The following is a 23,839-nucleotide window of genomic DNA, read 5'->3' as shown; positions in this document are numbered from 1 at the left end:
CAGAGAAATCACATCAGGGAAGATGCTGTTGCCTTTGTGAGGTTAAATGGGCAAAGTCAGGCAAAGTATCAGACAAAAAGGCAGATTTGGAGACAAAGCCCAGCCTACAAAACCATCAGGGTTTCGTGCTCCTTCCTGGCTGCAGTGGCAACAGGGATACTACCAGGAGGAAATGCATTAAAAGTCAGGGTCACCACCTACAGGAGAGCACTACTGTCAAGTATTTAGAGAGCTCAGAGGTCAGAAAGTCCTGGCTTGATGAGCTAAAAGGAAAGTAAATGCACTTGGCAGCATTATGTCACATGCAGGGAGCAGCTGAGAGCCAGGAAACAAGGGATCTGGGGCCCCACTGTGCTGGGCCACAGGCAAGGATTTTCCCATATCTGTGGGAGTTTTGCCTGCAGAGAGCACTGGGCTTTATCCACTGCAATTCCCTGCTCGGCTAGCATCGCCTCGCCTACTGATTCAAATCCTGAGACAGGCAAATAATGAGTTGAAGTACTAAGTGAAAGCTACAGTTTTCTTCTTTTCCAAACCCTGTGAGGACATCATCTAGGGTGACATGACACTGATGGCACTGGAGCCCTAGACATCACCTGCAGCAGGCAGAGGTGACCAGGGAGTCTCCAACTGCCCAGCCCGCGTTACGGTACCTGTAATTGAAGTGCATTATGGCCTGCAGCGCATTTCCTCCACCAGTCGAAATATCTCCTTCAAACCCAGGCAGCAGTGGGATCACCACATATACACGGAAACGCTTGTTTTCCCTGAAATGATAGTTTGGGGGAGTATTAGCCTGCAAATGTTACAGCTTCATACAAAGTGAGTTCCCTTCGTTTCCCTTTCTTTGTGTCGACTGATTTGCTTTCTGTCCAAGGCTGCTACACAAATTTTAAGGGAGTAACACGTGAAGTGTATTTCCACTTTCAGGTCTTCGTGAACTGCCATCAGTACTTCAGCAACTGCTTAAACCTTCAGGGGGAGAAGGTATAATTTACTCTCAGCAGACAACTAAAAGAAACTAAAGGAAAAGAAAAACATTATCTAAAGTCCAAGGTCAGGCTAATCATTTCACAGGTTGTCTGCAACTGTAAAAATTCTTCTGAGCATCTTGATAACCCAGTTGCACCGATACTGGTGCAGTCTGGTGCATACCACAGCAAAGATTACAGAGCTATCACAGGCAGAAAATCAAAATCTAACCTGCCATTCCTCTACATCCTGTGTTTCAGCAGCTAGAAATATCACAAAAGGTGGAAAAAGCTCAGGGAACAAATACTTCACTAATGCATCACAACACACACAACCTCAGTTCCAGACTTCCCCCTCACTAAACCATACACTAACCATGATCTTATTCAGAACAAAAGCTACTGTTACAGCACTACCTGGGAGCTTTTCTTAAAGCCCACCTTTGGGTTTTCTTTGCTGATAAAAGCCTGACAAAAGCCAGACACATCTGCTCTACCAGCACTTTCCAGGAGCTGGTATATGGAAGGGTGCTGCCACTAGATGGCAAACACACTTTAATCAGGACAAAACCATTTCAGGAACGCTCTGAAGATAAGCCAGCCTGCGGTTTATATCAAAAATATTCCTTCCTCGAGCAAGTCGTGCCCATGGATTTAAGGGCATGGGAATAGTGAAGGCCTGGGGTCTCACCTGAGCTGAGAGGGAAACGGTGAAGACCTGCGTTCCTTTCATTTCAACCAGCACTTCCTTATAGCTCTGCTATGCACAGAGTTTGACAGATGACCTCAGAAACAGTTAGGGAATGAGGTCTTACTTGTACCCAACAAGAAACTTTGAAATAAGCCTGTTTGTATCATGAAAAAGATCTACCAACAACAGCATTCCCCAAAAAGCGTGTTTGTCTAAGCCTAGTGTTTATTAAACTAGTTAAAAAGCCACTCATGAAAAAAAAGAGGAAATTAAGAAAAGAACATTATTAATTACATCAGCAGAAAATATTTAGTCTAGAAGAGTGAGAAGTGTACAAGCTTAACTAAAGAAGTTAATTTACAATTAAACATCTGTGTGTCACCTAGACTGTTTACCCAGGGTGGTTTGGAACATGAGCACTTGATATAAACCATTTAGGTCTGAATTTACTTTTAACCTTAGGCAATGCCAAGCACTCTGGAGTGTGCAGGATTTGAATACATCAGTTAGGGATCACTGACATTAAGCTTGCATGGTATCAGCAAAAAGAGAGAATAATACAGAAGTGAATAAAGCATCCCATCTGAAAATGGGTCACTGAAGAATCTCTGCTTTCTACTATAGTTTTTGATGCCTGGACAGAATGACATCCTTTATATAAACTTTATATATGAGAAAAATCTTAGCAGATTACCTGGAGAATTTGTTGCTACCTCAGTAGCATTGCTAAAAGCAGGCAGTGCTGCAAAGGGCCCACAACAATCTGTTCCCAAAGGCAGGAAAACCTGAGCAGCTTTCCAGAGGGACACAGACCTCTACAGAGATGCTGTGTCTGGTTGCCTGCAAACCTCGAGGTTGCAATGCAAACACCAGCAACACCACGTCCAGCTGCTTGCCTGCACAATAGCCCCGGTGTGGGTCATTCTGTTCAGGGAGATGGACCATCCCATGATGCATGGTTTTATCACAGGACACAAGCTGTATTACACTGCTTTTTCGGTGCTTCACACCTTACACAGCACTGGCGCCACTCCTCATTTACCCTACATGAGAAAATCCACCTCATCCTTAGCTAATCTCAATTATTTATGCTAGGTGTTGCGGTTCACAGATTACAAGCAACTCCACCCTGTTACTCTGCCCTGTTGTTAAGGGCATAGCAGATAACACCCACGTTCACCCACTTTGAACAGTGCTCCTCTCTCCACACAACCTCTGAACAAGGCCTGTCTCATGGCAGCTCCTGTGGCCTCGCAGATGATGTTCTGTACCCTGTAGTCTGTCTCTCTTGGCTTGGCTGCCCTTAACCAAGTGGGAACTTCCAAGCTCAAGCACCAAAGAGAGAAATTTCTGTGACTGTGGAGAGAGCACCTCTGCAAAAGCAGCCCCTGCATAGCTCTGGACAATACAGAGAAAAATCATCATTACAAGAAGCTTCTCCATGCATGGCAAAAAAGGCACATGAGAGATGAAAAGAATAAATTTAGAAAGTTTTCTGTATCTCAGGCCAGTAAGAGCAGGATACAGTTTTAAACTAGGATATATTTATGTATCTTAAAGACAGACTTCAGAAGAGAAATGTTAAGCAAAGCTGTCCAGGATCAAAGTGAAGACAAGCCACTACCTGTGGTATTAACATTAACGCAGGGTTAGGCAGGCTCTAGTAAAAGAAGCATCTAAAACATGGCTGGATTTGATCCAATCAGGAACAAATGATGTCCCCTTGTATGGCTGGAGGTTGTAAATACCCTCCAGCACTTACCAGTTCAAACAGTATCTGGACCCTGCAGTCAAATCCTCAAAATGTGTTTCCTTCCCCTATGTGAAGCCAATCCTCTCTGAATAATTTAAATAAGACTCAAATCCCAGTTCAAACCTCTCACCCACTAACAAGCCTTACCATGCAGTTCAGGACTGGTTGGCTATAAAACAAATGTGTCACTGACCTGGAGTATAAAGGACTTGCTTTTAAACAAATTCCACAGTTAAAATACATTTGCATCAAGGTAAGGTCTAGGAAACTATCTCCTGGCTGCAAAGAAACCACTAAAGAGTTTCACTGCTGCAAACACAAGCTTATGTTCAACTGCATTTGTTCTGCATTGGAAAAGTTATTGTACTGTTGCATCAATTAAGGTATTATTTTTCACCACACCATATAAATGCACTTGGAACACTTTCATTGCCTTGTTAAGAACAGGTTACCTGTGAGCTTTCAGGATCCTCTGAGCGATTGCATCGCCGATCTTGTTCCAGACAACTTTGTCATCAGCACAGCTAATAAAAAACTGGTTCTGCAGGAAAAACAAGCAAAGCTACTGTCAGACACTGCCAGGAAAAATATTTGCATGCTTTATTTCAGACTGAGAGCAACTAAAGATAGCTGGGTTTTGTGCGCAATTTGAGTTGATGCTTTTTTTTAATTATTAAATGATGTGTGCGCCTGTGCTCGCTTAGGGAACGAATTAGTCCTCATGAATCACACTCTTTAGAAGGTTCACATAATGAACAACCTAGCAAGAGGATAAAGAAAACAATCGAGGAGAAATAAGTGTCTTCAGCCAGCCAGCACTCAGAGTCGCCCCAACACAGGAAATTTCTGTAGCTCAAGGCTGTACGGATGTGAGACCGGCCCTGAGAGCAGGAGGTTACAGCACACATAGGGGACACTACAAAGCCATGGAGGGAACAGGAAGGCTATTGCACAGGCCCTGGAAGTTGCTGGCAATTTTGGAAAGATGCTCATAATGGAGACATCTACTTTTGTGGTCAGAAGGCTGCTAGCCTAAAGTCAACAGAAACAGCCCCAGAAACTCAGATCAGATTCTGTATTAATATCCATATGATGACACATTTGGGTTCCTTCAAACTGGACATATTCTATGTTTCTATAATATGAACCTGAATTCATGAAAAAGTAAGAACAAACCTCAAGAAGAAATACCCTCCCGATGGTTGCAAGCCATGCACAGAGCATCAGGACCCTACTTACTTCTATATATATGTAGTGCTTGCTGTTTTCTATCACGCTGACGTAGGCATTGTGGATGGACTCCTCATGATATTTAATACCAGCTGACCAGTCAGCAGCAGAACGGATCACCTGGAAAGCAAGAGATTAACACCTTCAGCTCTATCCCATCCAGGATGGCACAGCGTTGCAACCGAATTATCGAAGAGGTAGCGCTCTTCCCTGGCACCGTCTGCCTGTCAGGATTTCACTAAATAAGTCAATATATGCAATAATCACCATGTATACTGCCTTTGTAAATAAAGAGAAAGGATGTTCAAAAATAGTATTAAAACTTAATAAAATTTTGATTAAAAACATAAATGCCCCACTTCCACCTGAGCAGTTTCAGATGTGATAGGAGCAGCACAGAAGTTCCATTCTTGGCTTAAAGTCTTACAATAAACTGCTTTTAAAACAATCTAAATTTCCAAGCTTTAGGGAGGCACACCCAATCAGTGATCTCCTCTCTAGCAATACTTAAAGCTGGTCTCCAGCTGGGGCAATGAGTTTTTCCCACAAAAAGGCAGCCTGATAATGCAGGCTATGTCTTTGTCCTGAGTGCCTGAGGTCATTTATGACTTCTGTCAAATTCTTGCACAAGCCATCCTATTTCAAAATTCATAGCAATTCAGCTGCCTACAGTTATTTATTAATTTTTACTGGAAATCCGCATATAGAGTAGAAACTGTGAGATCCCCAGGGCACATTCTCCCTCTGTCTCCTGCAGTTTTTGCACAAGAGAGCCAAGCCAATTTGAGAAAAACTTTGTTCACACTCTCGACCAGGCTAAGCCATCCCTGCACAAGCAGCTTTCTGGCCCTGGTGGTCACAGATGCTGCAGCATCTCCCACTTCTGTGCTTTGAGTCAAGAAGCAACACTGCTATGCCCTAAGTGACCTTTTCCTAGATGAAAATGTAGCTTTTAATGAAATGTTGGCAGGATACTGCTCAGAAAAAATAATTACTCATGAGTAGCCTCTGTCTTAAATATTATCAAGATAAAAACATTGAAATAATAGCCTTAAAATATCTCGATACAGCCATTATACCAGTATTTGAGGGCCAGTCACACACAGGACAAGATTCAAACACTGAGGATCACTAAGTGTGTATGGAAGTACATGAAGAACCCTGATCTGTTTTGGGCCTCAACAACATTTTTCCCTGGAAACCCCCCCAAAACGGATTTTCTTTTAATTCTGATGTTTAATCCTGTTTTCTTTCTTTTTTCTTTTTTTTTCCTGGTTAACTTTGCCCACACTCTTTAGAGCTGCTTCTCTTTTCAAGATAAGCTGCTGATCCCTGTGGGGAACAAAGTAACTTCCATACTGTCACTGACAGCAGCAATAGCTTAAACTGCTGGAACCATCCTTTTCTGAATTGTGAGCGTGACAGCACCTAAGCCTCGCACTTTGAAAGAAAACTTTACTTCTGTGAGACAAGTTTACTCCAAACCAGGAATGTTACCTCACACACCAGAACCATCACTCAGGACTCTCCCTTCTCCTCTTCCTAAAGCCTCCCAATTACAGCACTGAGTGCTGTGCTTGTCACCCCTTTCACTTCTTGAACTGACACAACAGTAATAAATTTGATGTAGGCTAGTGCATAAATCCCGAACAACGCAAGCTCTCACACAGACATCAAAATGCCATTGCCAGAGCATTAAATTTTCATTGCATTTACATCAGGAACTGGATATTGCCTCACCACATCACATCTTTGGCAGCACTGGCTTCGGCTGATAACTGCAAACTCTGGGATGGAAATAGGGATAGAAAAAAACCTAGCACTGTCTTTTGTGGATGGCTATTTGACTTTTGCAAAATCAAAGTGCAACCACATTGCTATTGCGAGTGAAGTCCAGAAGTTCAAATGAAAAAGGATGAGAGACTGTGTCTGACTAACCTGTGGAGCTAACAGTTTCCTCTCCTACTTCCCAGCCTGCGCCTCCACATTGTTTCCCATGCAATCTGAATTCATTTTCCCTGTCAGTGCTGCTTCTGCTATCCCCACCCTCCTGAAAACATTTTCCTGCTCCTCTCCTTTGACAAAGGAGAACTAAACCAGATGGTATAACGAGGTCAAAATCTGTTGCTGACAGGTCAAAGGCTTGGGCTGCAGCAACACTGCCACCCCCAAAGATCCTTTGTGTTTTCCCTTCCTCTGACCTACCCACAACTGAAGACAGATTTGCAAACAAGCTCAGAAACAAGAAAACCAGCAGGTAGACTTTCTTCGATCACGCCACAGCCAGGAATAGTCACTTCTGCCAATAAAGTCCCTACACAGCACCAAAATGGGGAAGTTGGTGAAAGATTTTAAGGTATCTGACTATTTCTGTACCACTGAGAGGAGAAGCAAATAGTTGCAGCCCTCTGGTCTGAAGTAATATATTGAACAGGCAAGAGGCTGATATTCCTGTGGCTGCAGGAAAGGAGAAGCTGTACAGGGATGTGACAAAGCACAAGCCAGGAGCTGCAGAAAAAGGCAGCGAGGAGGAGATAGGTTCACATCCAGGCTGCAGGTATCCTTCCCTTTTCCCCATCTCTCTTGCAGCACCCAAATCTGAAACCTTTATCAAGAGGAGAACATGAGCTGGTCACTGACCCACAGTGGGGACTTCAGGCATGCTGAGGGCAATTGCATCACCGAGGAATTAATGGAAGCCAGGCTAATGAGAACATTTTGGAGGAGATAGCCAAGATCACAGTAGGTGCATGCCTTGGAGCAAGGACATCATCCAGAAATCACAACCCAGCTACAGGCAGCCTGTGGTCAAAGGACCTGCACCCAGGTATGTTGAAGCAGCCTGGGCAAAGGAGCCACCCTCACTGCTTCCATCATGCTCAGTGCTGTACATGTTTTTATCCTGCAGCCTTCTCTCATACCCTATACATTGCATGACAATGTATTTCCAGCCTAACACCATACGTTTTTTTTTTATCTGGCTACATGCAGGGCTGGGCTACCCTGACAGTTCTCTAAAAGCTGCAACCAGACATAAATTAGAAATGAGCAAAGTAGTTTCAAATGAATAATTTACAGGACAAACCTGCTCTCTTTCCGCTATTTATGGCATCACTGACAAGAGCCCCTCATTTCCCAGATGTATCAGTTATTTGCAATGCTGTTATGAGGCTGGTTTTCAAACAGCTCACCCATCACTCCGCATCGATGTATGTGGCATTTGCCAGTCATTGTTTGAGCTTCACCCTCCTCTCCCATGGGCTGGTGCCCTGAGCCAGCAGCTCTGCAGGATGGACTGAAGGGAAGTTGGACCTAGACTGTGCTCAGTTTAGTTTCTCCTCTGGAAACTGCTTCCAGTTCTGTAATCAGTAGAACTTAACTTTTTGCTACAGCAAACCTCATGATTTAGAAGTTGAGGTTTACCTCGTGGTTAGAGGATGCTCTAGAGACAGAAGCTCCCCTCACTTCCATAACAAAGCTTCCCAAAAAGCTTAGGTCACAGACAAGCTAGGGAGGCATTTACAGACATGGAGAAGCAGGGTGATGCCTGAAGAGAGCTTTATTTCTCAACAAGCTCTAAGCATTGTTTTGGAGGCTGATGTAAAATGCCTGAGATCCATGACACGAGATCCCTGTGCTGGCCATCCTTCACATCATGTGGGAAGGAACAGACAATGCCCTGGCAACCCACAAACCCAGAAAAACACATCTTGTTACATTAAGCTTCCCCAAGTGTTGCTGTCATCTGGGTGGACCTTACAAAGAGCCAAGGCATTTTTTTTCCTGCTTTTGGTCTAATTGCTCTTATTTCATACATCTTTCATCCAGACACAATTGTTTTGCTGGTTCAGCATAACTATTTTGACTTTGTATTCTTCAACAAGTCCACGTTTCTGCTGGCTAACAGTAGTATTCAATACGTGCACTCAATATAGCTAAATGGGTTTTTAAATATAGGTATCCTGGAAATTATGACTGTGAGGATGATTGTCACATATAAGACTGTGGGCTGACTGTGCAGAACTGCAGAGGACCCACAGGGCTGAGTAGCTGCATAATAAAATGCAGATGAAGTTCAATGCAGAAGGCAACAGCCCTGAGACTCCACTTAATACTGGGCTCTAGCTGACCACTACCCACCCAAGCAAGGCATCAAGAGTCCTGGTAGACTGCTTGAAGATTTGAGACAAATACTTAGTGGGTGATCTCAACCCATAAAACCTTCCCAAAGCATAACACACAACTGGTAGGTGTTAGAAGAAGAGCAGCAGAAAAACAAAACCAGAAAAGTTGCACAGCTATACAAAATCATGGTGTTCACACAACTTGACTACTGCATACAGCTTAGTCCTCTTATCTCAAAGACAGAGGTATAAATTAATGCATCTCTACTGAAAGAACTGCATTATTTCATTGTAATTGAGGAACTGATCACTTATGCTCTTAAGAGTTTTTAATTTTACATTTTAAATTTTTATGCACAGGGTCCATCAGGCATTGACACTTCCTGCTGGAAAAGTGCAAAATGATCTCTCTCAGGAGTATGCAACCAAGAGAATATCAACACCCACCTGGACTGTGGCACGAACAGCCTCAGGCACCTGATATTTCAGCTCATTAGCAGTTTGTTGAGATTTTGGCAACAGGAACGGGTAGGACAGGGATCGGTATTTGGGTTTCATAATCTGCCCAGGGACAAAAAGAAGAAAAAAGTCCTTTAAGAGATGGGAACATAGCAGAATAACAGAAAAATCCACAAAATGCACGCCTGGGGAGAGCACATGGATAAGACAGGGGCTGTATTTATTTCCGTGTCCACAGCAGTGATGCTTGCATCCCACCTTAGTGAAGTTCCAGCGCTGGATGAAGTGTCGGGCGATATCACGTGCTGCTTTGCCATGCACTGCAGAGGCGATGTCGTGCCAGGGCATCCTCGGGGTGGTGTATCTGTCAATGAAATCTATGGGACAGGAAAGCGTGTTTGGACCTCTACAGACAAAGGACGCGAATGTGAAAAAGAACAGCATCTCGCTGCTCAAGCTGAAGTTTCTAGGACACAACACTGAGGGCTGTGCAGATGAATTATCACACAATTGCCCACAGTCCAAGTTCATGGACCGTAACAGCATAACTGGCCCTAGAACATCTCAAGTTTTGACGCTTCTTTCTAGCAGTCAAACTAAAATAGCATCATTATCTCTGGCTCAGAAGCAGGAAAAACTTGGTTTGAAACTGAAAAGAGGCAGAAGAGGGTCCGGGGGAACGTAACGAATTCCAGGGTGCAAAGGCACTTACCAGCAAAAGGTTTGTCAAGTTGAACCCAGTCTTTAAAGACAAAGTTGCAATAGTCTTTTCCATGCCAGAACCTGGTTTCCCCAAGCAGCTCACCAACACCAGTCTTCAAGCTGCGGATGGACCCTTTATCTGTCACAAGCAAACAAAATAAAAAAAACACATGCTTCAAAGTCATGGCTGTTTGTAACACACCACTGGTGAGAGACTTGCTGCCACAGAAAAGTGTTGGTGGGACCTGCCTGTCCCAGTTGGTTGAAGCTGTTTTCTCTCAAGTCTTCTGGTTGCTTTCAAAAGATGCATATTAGTATTTTTTTATTGCTTGTCTCAATGTTTGTTATACAATCAGGACGGGTAATATATAAGAATCCATTATGGAAACAAAAAGCAGATGATGAATCCTCTCTATGTTGGATTAAAATCACCCCATAATCATCTGATTTTCCACGGTTCTACAACACCTAAATATTTTCATGTGGCAGTCAGCTCCCAGCTGTGACTGACCACAGTGGATATATGTACAGGACCACCACATATATCATCTAATTAATATATTTGACAATACTAAGCAACTAATTGCAACTTCTCTGCTAGAGGGTTTATGATTTTGCCTCTATGGCAGGATGTATCTCCTCTAACAGAAGCTAGTCTTCATTAACTAGAATGAGATAATTACAAAGCTCATGTTCCCACATTAAGTACTCTGGGTTTTATTAGTGGCTTCTTTTTCAAAAAACAATGTCATCTTTTGATACAATTTCACATGTTGAACAAATTAATCCTGAGTTCCAAATTGTCAGTGATTAATACCATCTGAAGTATTGTAGACAGGAATATTCCCTCTCAACTGGATCCCTTTCCTAGAGCACACATTTTAGTAGAGAGTGAACTCTTTTCTCCTCCCTCTTAAGAAAACCAAAAATTCTGGCCTAGACCACAAATACTGAACTAGTTATTTCCTGATTCTGAGAGGAGCCTTCACCTACTGCAGTATATCAGTGAAGTAATTACACAGTAACATGCTAACAGCAGAAGCCTTCTCCTAACCCAATCACATCACCAGGTAACCATAAAAACCCATTAGCACAAAACCCCCTTTCAATTGTCAACATAATACGTATCAGCAGTAAGATTACTTTATGTAAAAAGCCAGCCCTGCCAGGCACTGCTGTCACCCCACCACGCTGAGCCAAGCCAAGCCATGCCAAACATGCCATGCAGCAGGTATGCAGCACAGCCGCCTCAGGAAGCAGGAATTTCTAGTGAGAGTCCAGGTGGAGCTGGGGAATTGCTGACTCAGCATACTTGAACAGGAATGAGAACGGATGGACATGCTGTCCAGCCAAAACACGCTACTGAGTTTTGATGACTGCACACTGACTCATGAATGAGCATGAGGTGACAACACAGGAGACTGCATTTCATTTCCTCATAAATCAAATGCATCCCTTCCTTGATACCTGTCACTACTTGGCAACCAATATTTTATAATTGGCAATTAATACCTTAGAGGAATATGTTAGAAAGAGGAAAGACTTGAAGAACTGCTCCTCAATGCATACCAGTCCTCAAAGGCATCTCAATGAGGTACCATACTTGACAGGTCCTTTCAACATCAGTCCAGAGATCGGTACAGTTCTTTTTCTTAATCAATCCAACTCCTTTCTCAGGTGAGTATGTTTTCATTGATTTTAATAAGGGGCAAAAGGGGATCTCTCCAAGTCTTCATCCTAACATAGGTCTGCCAGCAGCCACTTTGCTGTTTCCTCTCTCAGCTTCCATTTATCTTCCTGCATCACACTTATTTTAAAATACCCGGTGTAGAATTTCCCAATTTAAGTACTAAGCCTCTTCCTTTATAGGAAGAGAACTGCAGAAATAATGATATAGCAGAACCACAGCTGCAGTTTTTGAAGCTACTGGAGAAGGCTCTTCTACCAGGATGTCCTCCGAGGGGCGTTAAGGATGCTGAGAAAACAACAAGCAGCAAAGGTTGGCACCCAACCTAACTCTCACCATTGTTAAAATGAAAAAAACATTGGCAGCTAAAGCCTAAAGGGGTCTGCACCTCTGCCTTCCTCCACTTACCCTGCTGAGGCTCAGTGAGCCCCTGTTTGGTTTCAGAGTGGTGATGGAACATTTTCAGATGGGGCTTTAAACTCTGGATTATATTCGGTTGACTTCTAGTGGGGTTACAGTAACCTGCAGAAAGTCAAGATGATCTATTTATGGCAGAAACACACATGCGCTTCAGCTACATGGGTGCCTGATCCTGTCTGAAGACACCTTGTGTAACAGGAGCTCAAAAGATAAAGTCAGTTTGCAGAAACTACACGGGCACAACAGGAAAAGGACCAAATTCAAGACCCATGTGGTTTTAAATCAAATGGATATATTGAAGTAGCAAAGCCATGGCTATGCCCTGAGCTGACTGCAACCAAGGCAACCGATGCTCCAGCAAGGCTTCACCCAGCCAGAGGCAGAAGTAAGATCCGCTGGGAGTGATGGAAACTCAAATAAATTCCCATTGTGAGCAATGTACAGCTTCAGGAGCTGAGGACTCGAGGAACAGAATTGAGGAAGGACTCCAGGCTAGAACAAATGTCAAGCTGATCCTTGAAATTTTAGCCTTGAAGCTGTTTTCAGTGTGGCGAATGAAAACCTGCAACTGTTGAATAGTCTCTCCTCTCCAGTGAATGAGTAAACTAGGAACAATTCCACTTGAGTGAACTGTTTTAAACCTAGGTAACACAAGCCTATAAGAGGCGATAACCACATTCAGAAACCATTTTGCTTGTTATAATAATTAAAAGTGAAAAATGAAAGATCTGATTCTCCCATGCATATCAAAAGTTTTCCAGCAGTATAAGCATTACGTATCACGTATGCTATACTGTGTCACCTGGTGGCTTATGAAAACTGATAATCAACTAAATGCAAATACACTTAAAACCTTTCCTGTAAATTTTGCAGTGATACAAATTTACATATTGACTAAATGTAGTTATTTTAAGAAATCCATCAACTTTCCTCCCTTACAAAGAACACATTACTCTAGAAATTCTGTGAATCTGCATGTACACCCACCCACCCATCTCCACAAATGCTTTATATATGTTGTTTAGTTGAAAAACGTTACTTACTTGATTCACTGTCTATGCTGCTGACACTGTCAGCATGGTGCATGCCATGTTTATGGAGATGCTTGTAAATACTGAACCTTGAAAACTTTCTGGCTTTTCCTACTCCTTTCATTTTTGATGAGTCTGGGGCATCATCAGCATTTCTCTGGAACAAGTGACTTTCCGGGGACAGAGCTTGAGACTGCAGGGGGACATGTTCAGATGACTCCGCTGCAGACTTAAAAGACACGAGACATTGCTGCAGGTAAGGTATGGACAGGTTCCCTTTAATTACAGATTATCGTTCATATCAATATTCAGAAAAAAACATAAGCTAAATTTTACTTTGTGACAAAGATGCACTTCGACGTGAACTAGGAATGCTTTTGAGGGAGAGAGTCCGTTCTGAGGAGACACTCAACAGGAAAAACCAGTATACTAGCAGTCTCCAGTTCCAGAAACTTACTCTATATTATTACTCCCCTTGAAATTCTCATAAATGTAGATATATCTACATTTTTAGATATATGGTTGCATACAGATCCAGGTTAGCAGAAAGCTCAGCAAGCAAGGCACCTTCTGAGGGCCTGAGTATCCAGAAATACAGAGCACTCAGCTAGAAATAGACAGTAAGCACTCAAAGTTTTATTAAGAATGCAGCTTCCAAATTGTGAACTGCTGCTCCAGGGGAAACCCAACTGTCTATCTTCATTCCCTAGCAAGGGCTGGTCAGGATCTAGCCCTAAAGAGTCAGCCGATGCTCAGATACTTCCTCCTTCCCATTATTATTCCTCTTGAAACCTCCTAACCCCAATCCTATGGTTAGAAGCAGACACAGCTTATTCAGCCCCATTGCAAACCTGACACAGATGTTGAATGTGGTCACCAGCTGAGCAAGCTCACTTACTGCCAGGTTGGTCGTTGACACCGACTTCACTGCTGCCATTCGCTTCACGCTGCCCACGTCAGTCAGGCGATGCTCATCGTCATCCCACCTGCCATACGCCAAGTCGATGCCGCCCACAAACGCCACAGACTGGTCAACGATGACGAGTTTCTCGTGGTGGGCCCAGAGGTACACAGAGGAGGATACATGGTCTGGGTGTCTCATCACCTGGAAGAAAACCAGCACTCAAAGCTCAGTGTCACTGCCCAGTTTACATCCTGCCAGTCAGAAACCTGCCCACATTTCTTTTTGGCAGCTCAGGATGATGAGGAAACACAGGCATTTTTAAAAGATGCCTCCACACTAACTGTTGCAATTATGGAAGCTATATGACTCCCCTGAGCAGGGCTCAGCCCTACTGCTGGCAGGCAGGCGCATCTCCACAGAGCAGGTATTGCAAATTGGCAACGGTAACTGATATTGGGATAGGCCACACTTACAACAGTGTTCATGCCTTAACAGCATCATAGTCAAGGAAACTGTTTCAACAAATAACATCATGCTTTCAGTAGAGCTGTAATCACTGAGCTTTCAAACACAAAGCCTGCTCTGAAAGAAAACAACATATTGGTGATGTGACTCACTTATTTGGTTGTTGCCACTACATAAGTGAAATAAGAAGTTGGCTGTTCTTTCCCCCATTTAAAATCAGCAAGTTGTTTGACATGCGTTTATGAGATTTTCTTTGACATCTGTTTATAACAATTTCTATGTATATAAGCATACAGGATATAGTTTCAGGTTTTATTTTTAGAGAACAGCGATTAGACTAGCTTCCTGGGGAAAAAGCTACAGCTTCACTCAACTCCTCCCCGGACCTGTTACACAGCTAGCACATATCCTCCAGGTATACTTCCCAGTTTTGCTACAAAGATGTTGGTGAATGGATGCCTCCCTTCACCATGACAATTGATCAAGTGACAATAGGTCTATTCTAGTAGTTTTTTAGTCACCCTCATGCACACATATATCTTATAGCTCATTAAAATACATGTGTCTAATTTCAAGAGACTGGATCTAGCCTTAGCTACTGGTTCATGTGCCACAACTCATTTTCTGCTTGGTGGCAGAGCAGCAGCGAAACAGCACAGAACAGTGTAATGCTTTTCATTTATGATGGGAACATAAACATTCAATGTTGACTCTCATCATCTATATATGAGCATAAATGCTGAAATGAGACAACATTCTCAAATTGTAATTTTCCATTTGATGTAACCCCATTAACTTGTCACATGAAATATGCTTCTTCTGAAACAGACGAATACTCGCTTTGGCAGGTCAAAACTAGGCAATTTTATGTTCAATTCTAACCTAAAGAAATGAAGTTGCCAGATGTGGTAATCACTGTATGAGTGATTCTCCTGTTTTCAGACTATTCGCACTGTAATGGTGGGAAACGCTGTTCTTCCAGTTCACACCTAAATACACTGAGGGTCAGCAATAGCTATCAAGAATAAATTAATGCTAATATCCTTCATACAACTGCCCAACCTTAATGTTTGGATGGAGATGCATGAGTGTCCGCTTGCTGTATTCACTGTTGATCCCCAGGGCAAGCTCCACCTCTTTGTACAGCATAACAAAAATTCTCACTCCTTGTTGCTGTGAAAAATAAAAAGAAACACATAGTAAGCAGGTATGTCAATGAACACAGTCCATTTCTGAAGCAAGGAAAAGCTAAGAGGCAGTAAGCATGTTGTGTCTGCAGACAGAAACACAGGCTGAAGTTACTTGTTCTGGATTACAGGCTGCCCAGGGTTGAGTTATCATCCCCGGAGGTGTTTAAAAGGCAGGCAGATGAGGTCCTTGGGGATATGATTTAGTAGTGGACAGGTATGGTTGGAGCTGATGATCTCAAAGGTCTTTTCCAACCTACGATTCTATGATTATGCTTTCCCAGATTCAGCACTGAGATCCCACAATATGCAAGGACCCGCACTGCTCAGGAAAACTATTCAGCAGCCAGAGAAGGCCTCAGCACTTGGATTTGTGTGTGAAGAGCTGAGCTACGCCACACTCAACTTCTCTGTCTGGCTCACCTGACTCCATTAAACTTTTCCTCGACAGTCTGGATCCAGACATGTACAGAGTACAACCAATAACAAAATAAACTGTTGTCTAACACAAAAACAATTACAGAAAAGAGAAATAGACCTAGTAGTTGCAGCTGCTTGCTTATATCTCAAAATGCTGCACAAGAAAGAAGAGAAAGCAGCAGCATAGAGCTTTGCACAGGAATCGTGACCAGGAGTGCCAGGAAAGGCACCAATCACAACAGATCGGAGCTTTTCTGTTCAGATTCTTTGGATTTTAGTTGTAGCAAGGATCTATGCAATATAGCAAATATGGAAAACCAGATGAGAAGGCTATTGTAAGTTCATGTGAACCTTTGGATGATACCAAGTGACTTTTTACTAATAACATCCTGATTTTTTTGGCAGGCTAATGGTACCTTTCACAGCTTCAGCCTGGAAAGCTGCAGCACAGAGCCATAATAATGATAATGACAGGGGATCTGGACAACACACAGTAACATAAAAACCACCTACCCAGAGCTACCACAAAGTGCTTAGTCTTCCCTGTACCTCTACATTACATATGCCACAAGGAGAGCACCAGACAGCAACCGCTCTTTGACTCCCACCAGAAGCTGAGACAGTTATAAGGCAAGACTGAAGTGACCCAAACCTGGGGACTTGAAAGCACAATCAGAGGGTCTATTCTTCTGCCTCTGAGCTCTTCCAAACACAAACAGGAGGAGCAAATTAAAGCATATAGTTTTCTGAAGCCATCTGAAGTAAGGCTTGGCCAGCTTTTAACTCTCATCCCTACCAAAACAAACAGCACAAATGCTCCAGTCCCAGTATCATCCTGTAACTGGTAGGGCACAAGGGGTTTTCTTCAGGGTGAAGGTTGCAGCTGGAGCTCACTTACTGCTTTCCGCTTCAGAATGCAGTCCAGCCGCCAACGATTTCCTTCTACAACGGGTCGTTTCATGAAGATCTCTGGGCTCAGCCTAAATAAATAAAGGGGTGGAAAAAAACCTGCATATGTAGTGTGCAAACAAAGCAGTGGCCTAAACAATCAACTTGCTAAGCAAAAAATACAAAAATTTATCTAAGGTGGATATTAAGGCTCACGACCCAGAGTCAAGCATTCTCCAGTGTCATGCTCTTGGCTTTTTTTAATAATGGAGCATTACAGAGGGCAGCGGATGCATCCAGGACATGCGACTCAACAACCCACGAGACTAAGTTTAATAGTGATGTATAAATAAGGAAACTTGGACTCTATCTGTGAAAGAAAGATAAAACAAAAGAAAATCCCAAGGTAGATTTGCAAGAAATATGTAGACATAAAGTAAGAGCGAGATTTCAGTTTTCCTGGTATGTAGACTACCTGAGTAGCCTAGATTTGTGCTCAATTTTCCTTGCTGCCTAAAGCGAAAACAAAATGATCTCTCAACAGGGCATTTTATTGATTCATAGCTTTAAGGACTATAAGGAATAATTAAGCAATCTTATCCAACTCCTGCAAAGGAAGGTGACAGAATTTCATTCTTTTACTTCTGTACTGAGCATGGGAACTCGGGCTTGATTAAAGCATATCACTACATCCTAAAAACATGATTCTAACAACAGGATTTTTATCTGAAGCTTGGCAGTTTAGGATATGATTTGCAATTCCAAGTTGCATTAACAATTGCCTGAATGAAATATTATGAGATAATGGATCCAAAATATGATGCTCTTGCATTGCTGTCTGATGTCGCATGTGGGGATTCAGGAGCACTGCATTTATCTGTGGTCACGTTAATCCTCCCAGTTCCTATGGGCAGTGGATTAGTAGTAAGAGGTTAATTTTACAGCTGGATAAAAAGGAGCACGTAGATGCGCCCAAGAGTAAAGGTGAAGTCCGAGCCATTGCTTCAGAGCCTGCCCTGTCATCCTGTCCCCAAGGTCTGGAGTGGCTCAGCCTGATTAACCTCCATAAAGGCAAGACACAGGCAGCCACAACAGGCCTCCAGCCAAGAAACTCTACCCCAAGACTGTGAGAGCACCCCTTTTCTGCCTCAAGTAGGAACCAGACCATTGCATAAAACGTATTGAAGTACTAGTTAAGAAGTGGGCAGAACCAGGTCCTTCAGCTCAGGGGACGGACGACAACCCCCTCACACTCCACTGTCTAGCCCACTTAAGAGCAGAGCAAAATTACATCCTCCAGTCGCCCTCATCACTGGCACGAGGCTTCCCAAAACAATGAGGAGCAGCTGCAAGGAGGGTCCCATGCAGGATCATACAGGAAGAACACTATTGGTAGTGCTCGATCATCCAGGTTCCCTCACACACTGAAAAAAATTCTTGTGATTTACACTCCCGATGAGCACCTCAAGACGTAACATTTGCAATTCAGGTGGTGCCTTTATGCAATTTAAGCTTTTCCTTGGAAGGAGACAACCAAGCTGTTGATTTCAAGCATGCACTTTTGCTGCCAACCCTCCTGAAAAGGCCTTTGAATGCAACACAAGGAGATGTTTGGGTGTGCTGCCAAACCATCTGGCCGCACGGCTAGTTGCCATACTGTAGGGCCTCCGAACAGTGCCGCATTGTCAGGAATGTCCCAAGAGAGACAGCTGGTCAACATTCAAACATGTAAGTACGAACCACCAATCTGTGATGAAAATTTCTTCTTTAGCGGCTTCCATGGCATTCGCGACATCTTCGAAGTACCACTTAGCATTTACATACCTGTAAAAGCAAACAGAACACACAGATTTAGGTTTTCTCCATTTTCATTAAAGGAAGACCATATCCGAAGACCAACGCGGTTCTGTGTTAATGCCACTTACATTCTCTTCTCAAGAGCAAATTCAAAGCTAATTTCAAGAATTAGGACAACACACAGGGAGAATTTTGTGCTGCTATTAGCAGCTTAATGAAACAGCACAAGAGATTATTAAGTGCCACTTGATACTTCTGCCAACTGCACACAGTATTCTTGGGTTTTGCTTGAGGTGCGAGGTTTGGCTCAGAAAAGGATGGTGGAGAGGTGTTTGCTTTGATTTACAGAAACTATTCGGGCAGTGCCTGCTGCACTGCAGAAGAAGCTCCAGTGAGAGCACCTGCAAGATTTGCTTCCAGCTATAATCATTTTTTTGAGGTGTTTCTGGGAACAGATTAGTGATTTCTTGTGGGACTGCAGTGTGCAAACAGCCCAGTCACCGTTAGACTATATCCAAATTCGCATCTGCTGATGGTCTTTCATTACAAAGCTGCACTACTACGAGCTTACAACACAGAGCCAGCCTAAAGACCTAAACACTTGGGAAACTGTTTCCAGATTCAGAAATTGGGATAAAACTGAAGCCAGGAGTACCATAAAGAAAGAACAGTTCTGGTTTTAACTCATAAGCATCCTGCAATTACATGTGCATCAAAATACTGGTTTTAATATTACAATAATAAATGTGTTCAAATTCAAATGAAACTTGAAATGCTATTATTTCAAAATGCTATTAGCTGTGACACAAAGCCATAGCAGGACCAAAGCACTTCTACCACCAATACTACTTATTCTGTTCCCAGTGAAGAAAGAATAATTTTTTTCCAACTTCTCTAATTACCATCAGCCCCCACGGCCACCAAACGCTACCAACTTTATCCATCAGATCCAGGGCTAATGCAAGCCAGCATGCACTGCTCCTGCTGCAAGCAACAGCATCCAAGGCACTGTGACCCAGTCACAGCCTTGCTGCAATCCTCACCACTTGGCCAGCGTGTTCTCCTGCACAGCTGCATAAGAGCCGAAGCGGTGCTCTGTGAGGAAATCTTTGCCGTGTTTCCGAATAAACTCATCTATGCCCTGCCTCCACCACTGGGCATGTCTGTAGCTGTTACACTTCAAAATCAGCGACCTGTAAAACAGACAACATATGAGGCAGGAAGCTGAAGCCGTGTACATGTAATTGGGCTGCTCTTTGCTGTCTATATATGTTGATAAATGCACCTGCATCAGTCATATTTTATTTAAGCAAAAAAGTAAGGAACTGCAACAGTCTTTGCTTTGCTGTTTTGCTTGCAGAAGAATAAATCAGCAATGAACTGATTTGAGCGACTATCACAGTGCTGCTCTGCCAGGTACAAAAAAAAAACCCAAACCACCAACAACATCCCAGATTTAAATTAATAGCATCAGCTTAACTCAGAGGACAGTTGGACCTAGCTAATGCTGTATTTTTTAAAAGATTATTTTATACTGTACTGTATTACAAAAGTATTAAATACCTCTTTATCCCAACTAGCATAACTTTTGGGTAATAGTTCGGTTGGGATGTAGAGGAACACGGCCCTGCTTGCAGAACAGAGCACCTAGAAAATTACTGTAAGCAACTGCTGCAAAACCAGACTGCGCAACTCACCATGCCCCTAGGCCTGAGTAATAACCACAAGGATGGACAAACAGCAGCTGAGGCTCCAAACGTCTCATTAAGATATCGGAAATGATCAGCATCACACAGGCCAAATCCCCAGCAGGTATAAACACACCAGCAGCTGCCCAGGCGCTGAGAAGTGCAGGAAGCTGAGCTGCACTGTGGCAACCTGGCACACCTTGTTAACCCCTCCTCGGGCACTGATTCTTCCTTAAAAAGCAAAAGCAAACTAAAAAGAGTCTATATAAAGACTGTACTTCTTACCTGGAGAGATTGTCGATCTGCAACCCATATTTAGTTTCCGTTTCTTTCTGGCCTATCTTAATGTTGAATTCCTTATCTACCAGCAGGACAAAGGCAATGGCCCCAGAGTCTGACTTCATGTATAGTAGGAATGAGTCCTTCACCACCAGCCACCTGCATGGGCACAGCAAGCAGGTAACTTGTATTTTACCCTGTCGTTCTTCGATACATGAGCCATAAAAATACTCTAATAAAGTGTGAAGGTGTTCCCTTCAAAACAAGCACAAATCATTTATCAGGGAAAGGAAAGCATTCAACTGATAGGTAAAATTTCTTTTTGGGGCTTGTCCAGGATATGGTTTTCTTGAGCAGAAAAGTACCTATTTCAAGAACATAGGTAATAAATTTGAAATCAATCTAACACTTTTAAAGTTATTTGCATGACTACCCTTTACACAGTTCTTTGAAGATATAGGCTCTCATGTCTAACAAAATCAATGAGAACCTCCTTGCTCACAAACCTCTCAGCCAGGATTCCACCATCCCAGATATTTATTCAGCTTGTGTGCTACACCTAGAGGCAATATAGGAATTATTTGACATTTCCAACATTAATTATGATGCAAGGATCACTTCCATTGCTCTCAAAGTATATGAGTGAGACATTTCAGAAAGCTTTTATTGCCAAGCAACAGGCACCCTGTTAGAAACACATGATGAGAGATGACCAGCATGTTTTACATAAATAACGTACCCTGAAGACAACTCTGGGGAAAAAAAACCCCATATTTTTAACTGTGAATGGCATTTCTAATTTTTAATCTTCCTTCAGCGTAGCTGGGGTAACCAGCCCCCTCTGTCCCACAGAGGTTTCCAGCCTTTGCCTCATTCTTCTGCACACTCATAAAGACACAAAGCAACAGCAAATACTGCAAAAATCTGTCCATTCTTGTATCTTTAGTAACAGCCTGCTGTTCAGCACCTCATCTACAACCAGATCCCATAATTTTTCTTTTCTTGCAGGAGTCTGAAAGAGTTATCCCAGCATCACCTCTCATTTGGTGCCAAAATACTTCCCAATGCCTGCAGCAAAGCTGTTGTGGGAAACAGCTGCAGCTTGCCTTGTGCTAAGGGAGTTATGCCTCCAGCTTGATGTGTCCTAAAATCCTTCACTTAAATAATCCTCACTGGGAACTGCTGCTGTTATTTGCTTATTTACTGATGCACATGCTGTGAGTCCCAGCAGGGCATGGTGAGGATTCGGTGCCCTCTTGTGTTACTTCGCACACAATCCCACTCAAACACTTCTCCCATCTCCTTTTTAGGCTCTAAAGGAAAACTGAGATTCATCAGAGCTGTATGTGCTGCAGTCCCTGATAAAACCTGAGCTTTGCATAACATAAGGGAGAGTTAATGAGAGCATCAAGAGGAAAAGGCGCTTTCCTCTCCCTGCACCCCGCCCTCCACCCCCCCCCATAACAGAGGGGGAAAAAAGCTAGAGACAACTTAATGATTTGACCTGGAAGAAAGTCACATCCTCATCTCCTTGTGCACTCGTTATAGAGATCTTCTGTAAAATTACATTAAGAAATGTTGGAAACACTATGAAGAAATAGGACCTCTTCTTCATAGAATGCTGAAAGATTTGGTTGGAAAATAGAATTTTATAAGATAAACTAACGACTGCCCACTGATGATGCTGAAATACAAAGGTGCACAATGCTTGGTCTTCCAGACCAAGAAACAGTTTCTAGAAGTCAGAGATGTGCTGTTTGGTTTTTCAAAAGGCAAGATTTGCCCAGGAAGGGCAAGCTCCAGAAACACCCCATACATTTTGTGGACGCTAGCTGGTTACACACATACTCCTCCAAAGCACATGCCTCCCTGCACCATACCCCATGAAATATCGAGATCAACATAGAAGGTAAACAAATGGGGACAGTAAGTTAAATCTGCCTGCAGTGGGAAAGGACATTGGAACCAGGCGGCTTGTGAAAACTTCCACAAAAGCACCTGCAGTAATAAGGAAGAGGTGAGATATTTAATACGAAGGTCAACTTCACCAAGTGGAGCTTCTTGCTGCTGCATGTCACGTCTGATTTAACCCAGCTCCAAAGCAGCTCAATAGTGTTTTGATTAATGGATTTTCTATTTGTGAATTGATGAAGGGAAGCTCAGAAAACTGGGCTAAAATCTGGCCAGGGCAGTGTCAACAGCCGTGTTCTTTCCCGAAGGCACAGAGCCCCCAGGCACTCCTGCAGCAGGGAAAGCTGGGCACACACCAGGGAATTATTGTCATTTCTGCCAGCTTAGGGCTATAGGAAAATCCAGTTTTCCTCTGGAGCAACATATCCCTTCTGCTAGGAACTCAAACACAAAAAAAAAAATCACTATCATCCATACAAGAGGATGAAGGGGGATTAAATCTATGGACCCTTTCAACCTGAAAATCCAGGCCTTTTGCAAAAAAGCAAGAATCTCCCTCATAGACTTTTTTGTAAGAAAAAGACAAATGAGGATTTTTGTATGTGTGCCCGAGGAGCACATAGCATTGCCATCTTCACTCATCCCAGCAGTACCTTTTGGACCATCGATAGCACATCCTTCCTTGGCCACAGCAGTTCAGGCCAGGTATGCGGTGGCCCCCAGAGCGCTTCATGATAAAGCCTTCTCTGCAACGACAGAAAGATGGTTAGGATGGGCAGTGTGGTCCTCCTGGAGGCACAGGGCAGCTCCCAGTTGGAAGATGCCTGGTGCATTCCTTGAGCCCCAAGGGATGGCTCCTGCCACCTCCATCTGTGCCAGAGCAGCTTCTGTGTCAGTGCCTGGAAAGCTGGAAAAATGGCAAAAAATAAACCCACAAAAGGAAGGCGCACAGATTTAAGAAATGTACGGTCTGTTTTATAGCACAAACAGGAGAACAAGCAGGTCAGCACGTTGTAGAGCGGGAAAGGAAGAAACCCCATGAGCCAATTGATGGGCTGCACCTTACATCTCACAAAACTGCCTGCTGCAAAAACTATTTCCCAAAGTTGTAGCATTTCTGCCTGAACATTAATAACTTTTCTATACAGATGGCAAAATATTCCTCAGTCAGTTAATATAAAGGGAAGCTATTGATTTGAACAATATTTATTTATAAAGCTGTGCTGTTGGTA

At 43.1% G+C, this 23,839-nt stretch overlaps 1 protein-coding gene across 3 annotated transcripts in view; it reads right to left on the bottom strand.

Annotated features, from left to right (window-relative positions):
- The window catches only part of PLD1 (phospholipase D1), a 75,618-nt gene that overhangs the window by 10,774 nt on the left and 41,005 nt on the right, over positions 1 to 23,839 (bottom strand). For 2 of the 3 annotated variants that reach the window (XM_069864566.1, XM_069864565.1), the window contains 15 exons: positions 23,261 to 23,353; positions 20,703 to 20,855; positions 19,773 to 19,922; positions 18,673 to 18,756; positions 16,943 to 17,024; positions 15,500 to 15,610; positions 13,967 to 14,173; positions 13,081 to 13,297; positions 12,026 to 12,139; positions 9,941 to 10,069; positions 9,487 to 9,605; positions 9,217 to 9,330; positions 4,655 to 4,765; positions 3,868 to 3,956; positions 654 to 767 (listed from right to left, as the gene is read on the bottom strand). In XM_069864566.1, the coding sequence (XP_069720667.1) occupies positions 654 to 767; positions 3,868 to 3,956; positions 4,655 to 4,765; positions 9,217 to 9,330; positions 9,487 to 9,605; positions 9,941 to 10,069; positions 12,026 to 12,139; positions 13,081 to 13,297; positions 13,967 to 14,173; positions 15,500 to 15,610; positions 16,943 to 17,024; positions 18,673 to 18,756; positions 19,773 to 19,922; positions 20,703 to 20,855; positions 23,261 to 23,353 (1,887 nt within the window). The remainder of the gene's footprint in view (positions 1 to 653; positions 768 to 3,867; positions 3,957 to 4,654; positions 4,766 to 9,216; positions 9,331 to 9,486; positions 9,606 to 9,940; positions 10,070 to 12,025; positions 12,140 to 13,080; positions 13,298 to 13,966; positions 14,174 to 15,499; positions 15,611 to 16,942; positions 17,025 to 18,672; positions 18,757 to 19,772; positions 19,923 to 20,702; positions 20,856 to 23,260; positions 23,354 to 23,839) is intronic. The other variant, XM_069864567.1, reaches the window with a different exon arrangement.

Source organism: Phaenicophaeus curvirostris, chromosome 10, assembly GCF_032191515.1.
Source record: "Phaenicophaeus curvirostris isolate KB17595 chromosome 10, BPBGC_Pcur_1.0, whole genome shotgun sequence".
NCBI lineage: Eukaryota > Metazoa > Chordata > Aves > Cuculiformes > Cuculidae > Phaenicophaeus > Phaenicophaeus curvirostris.
This window is presented reverse-complemented; position numbering and strand designations above follow the sequence as displayed.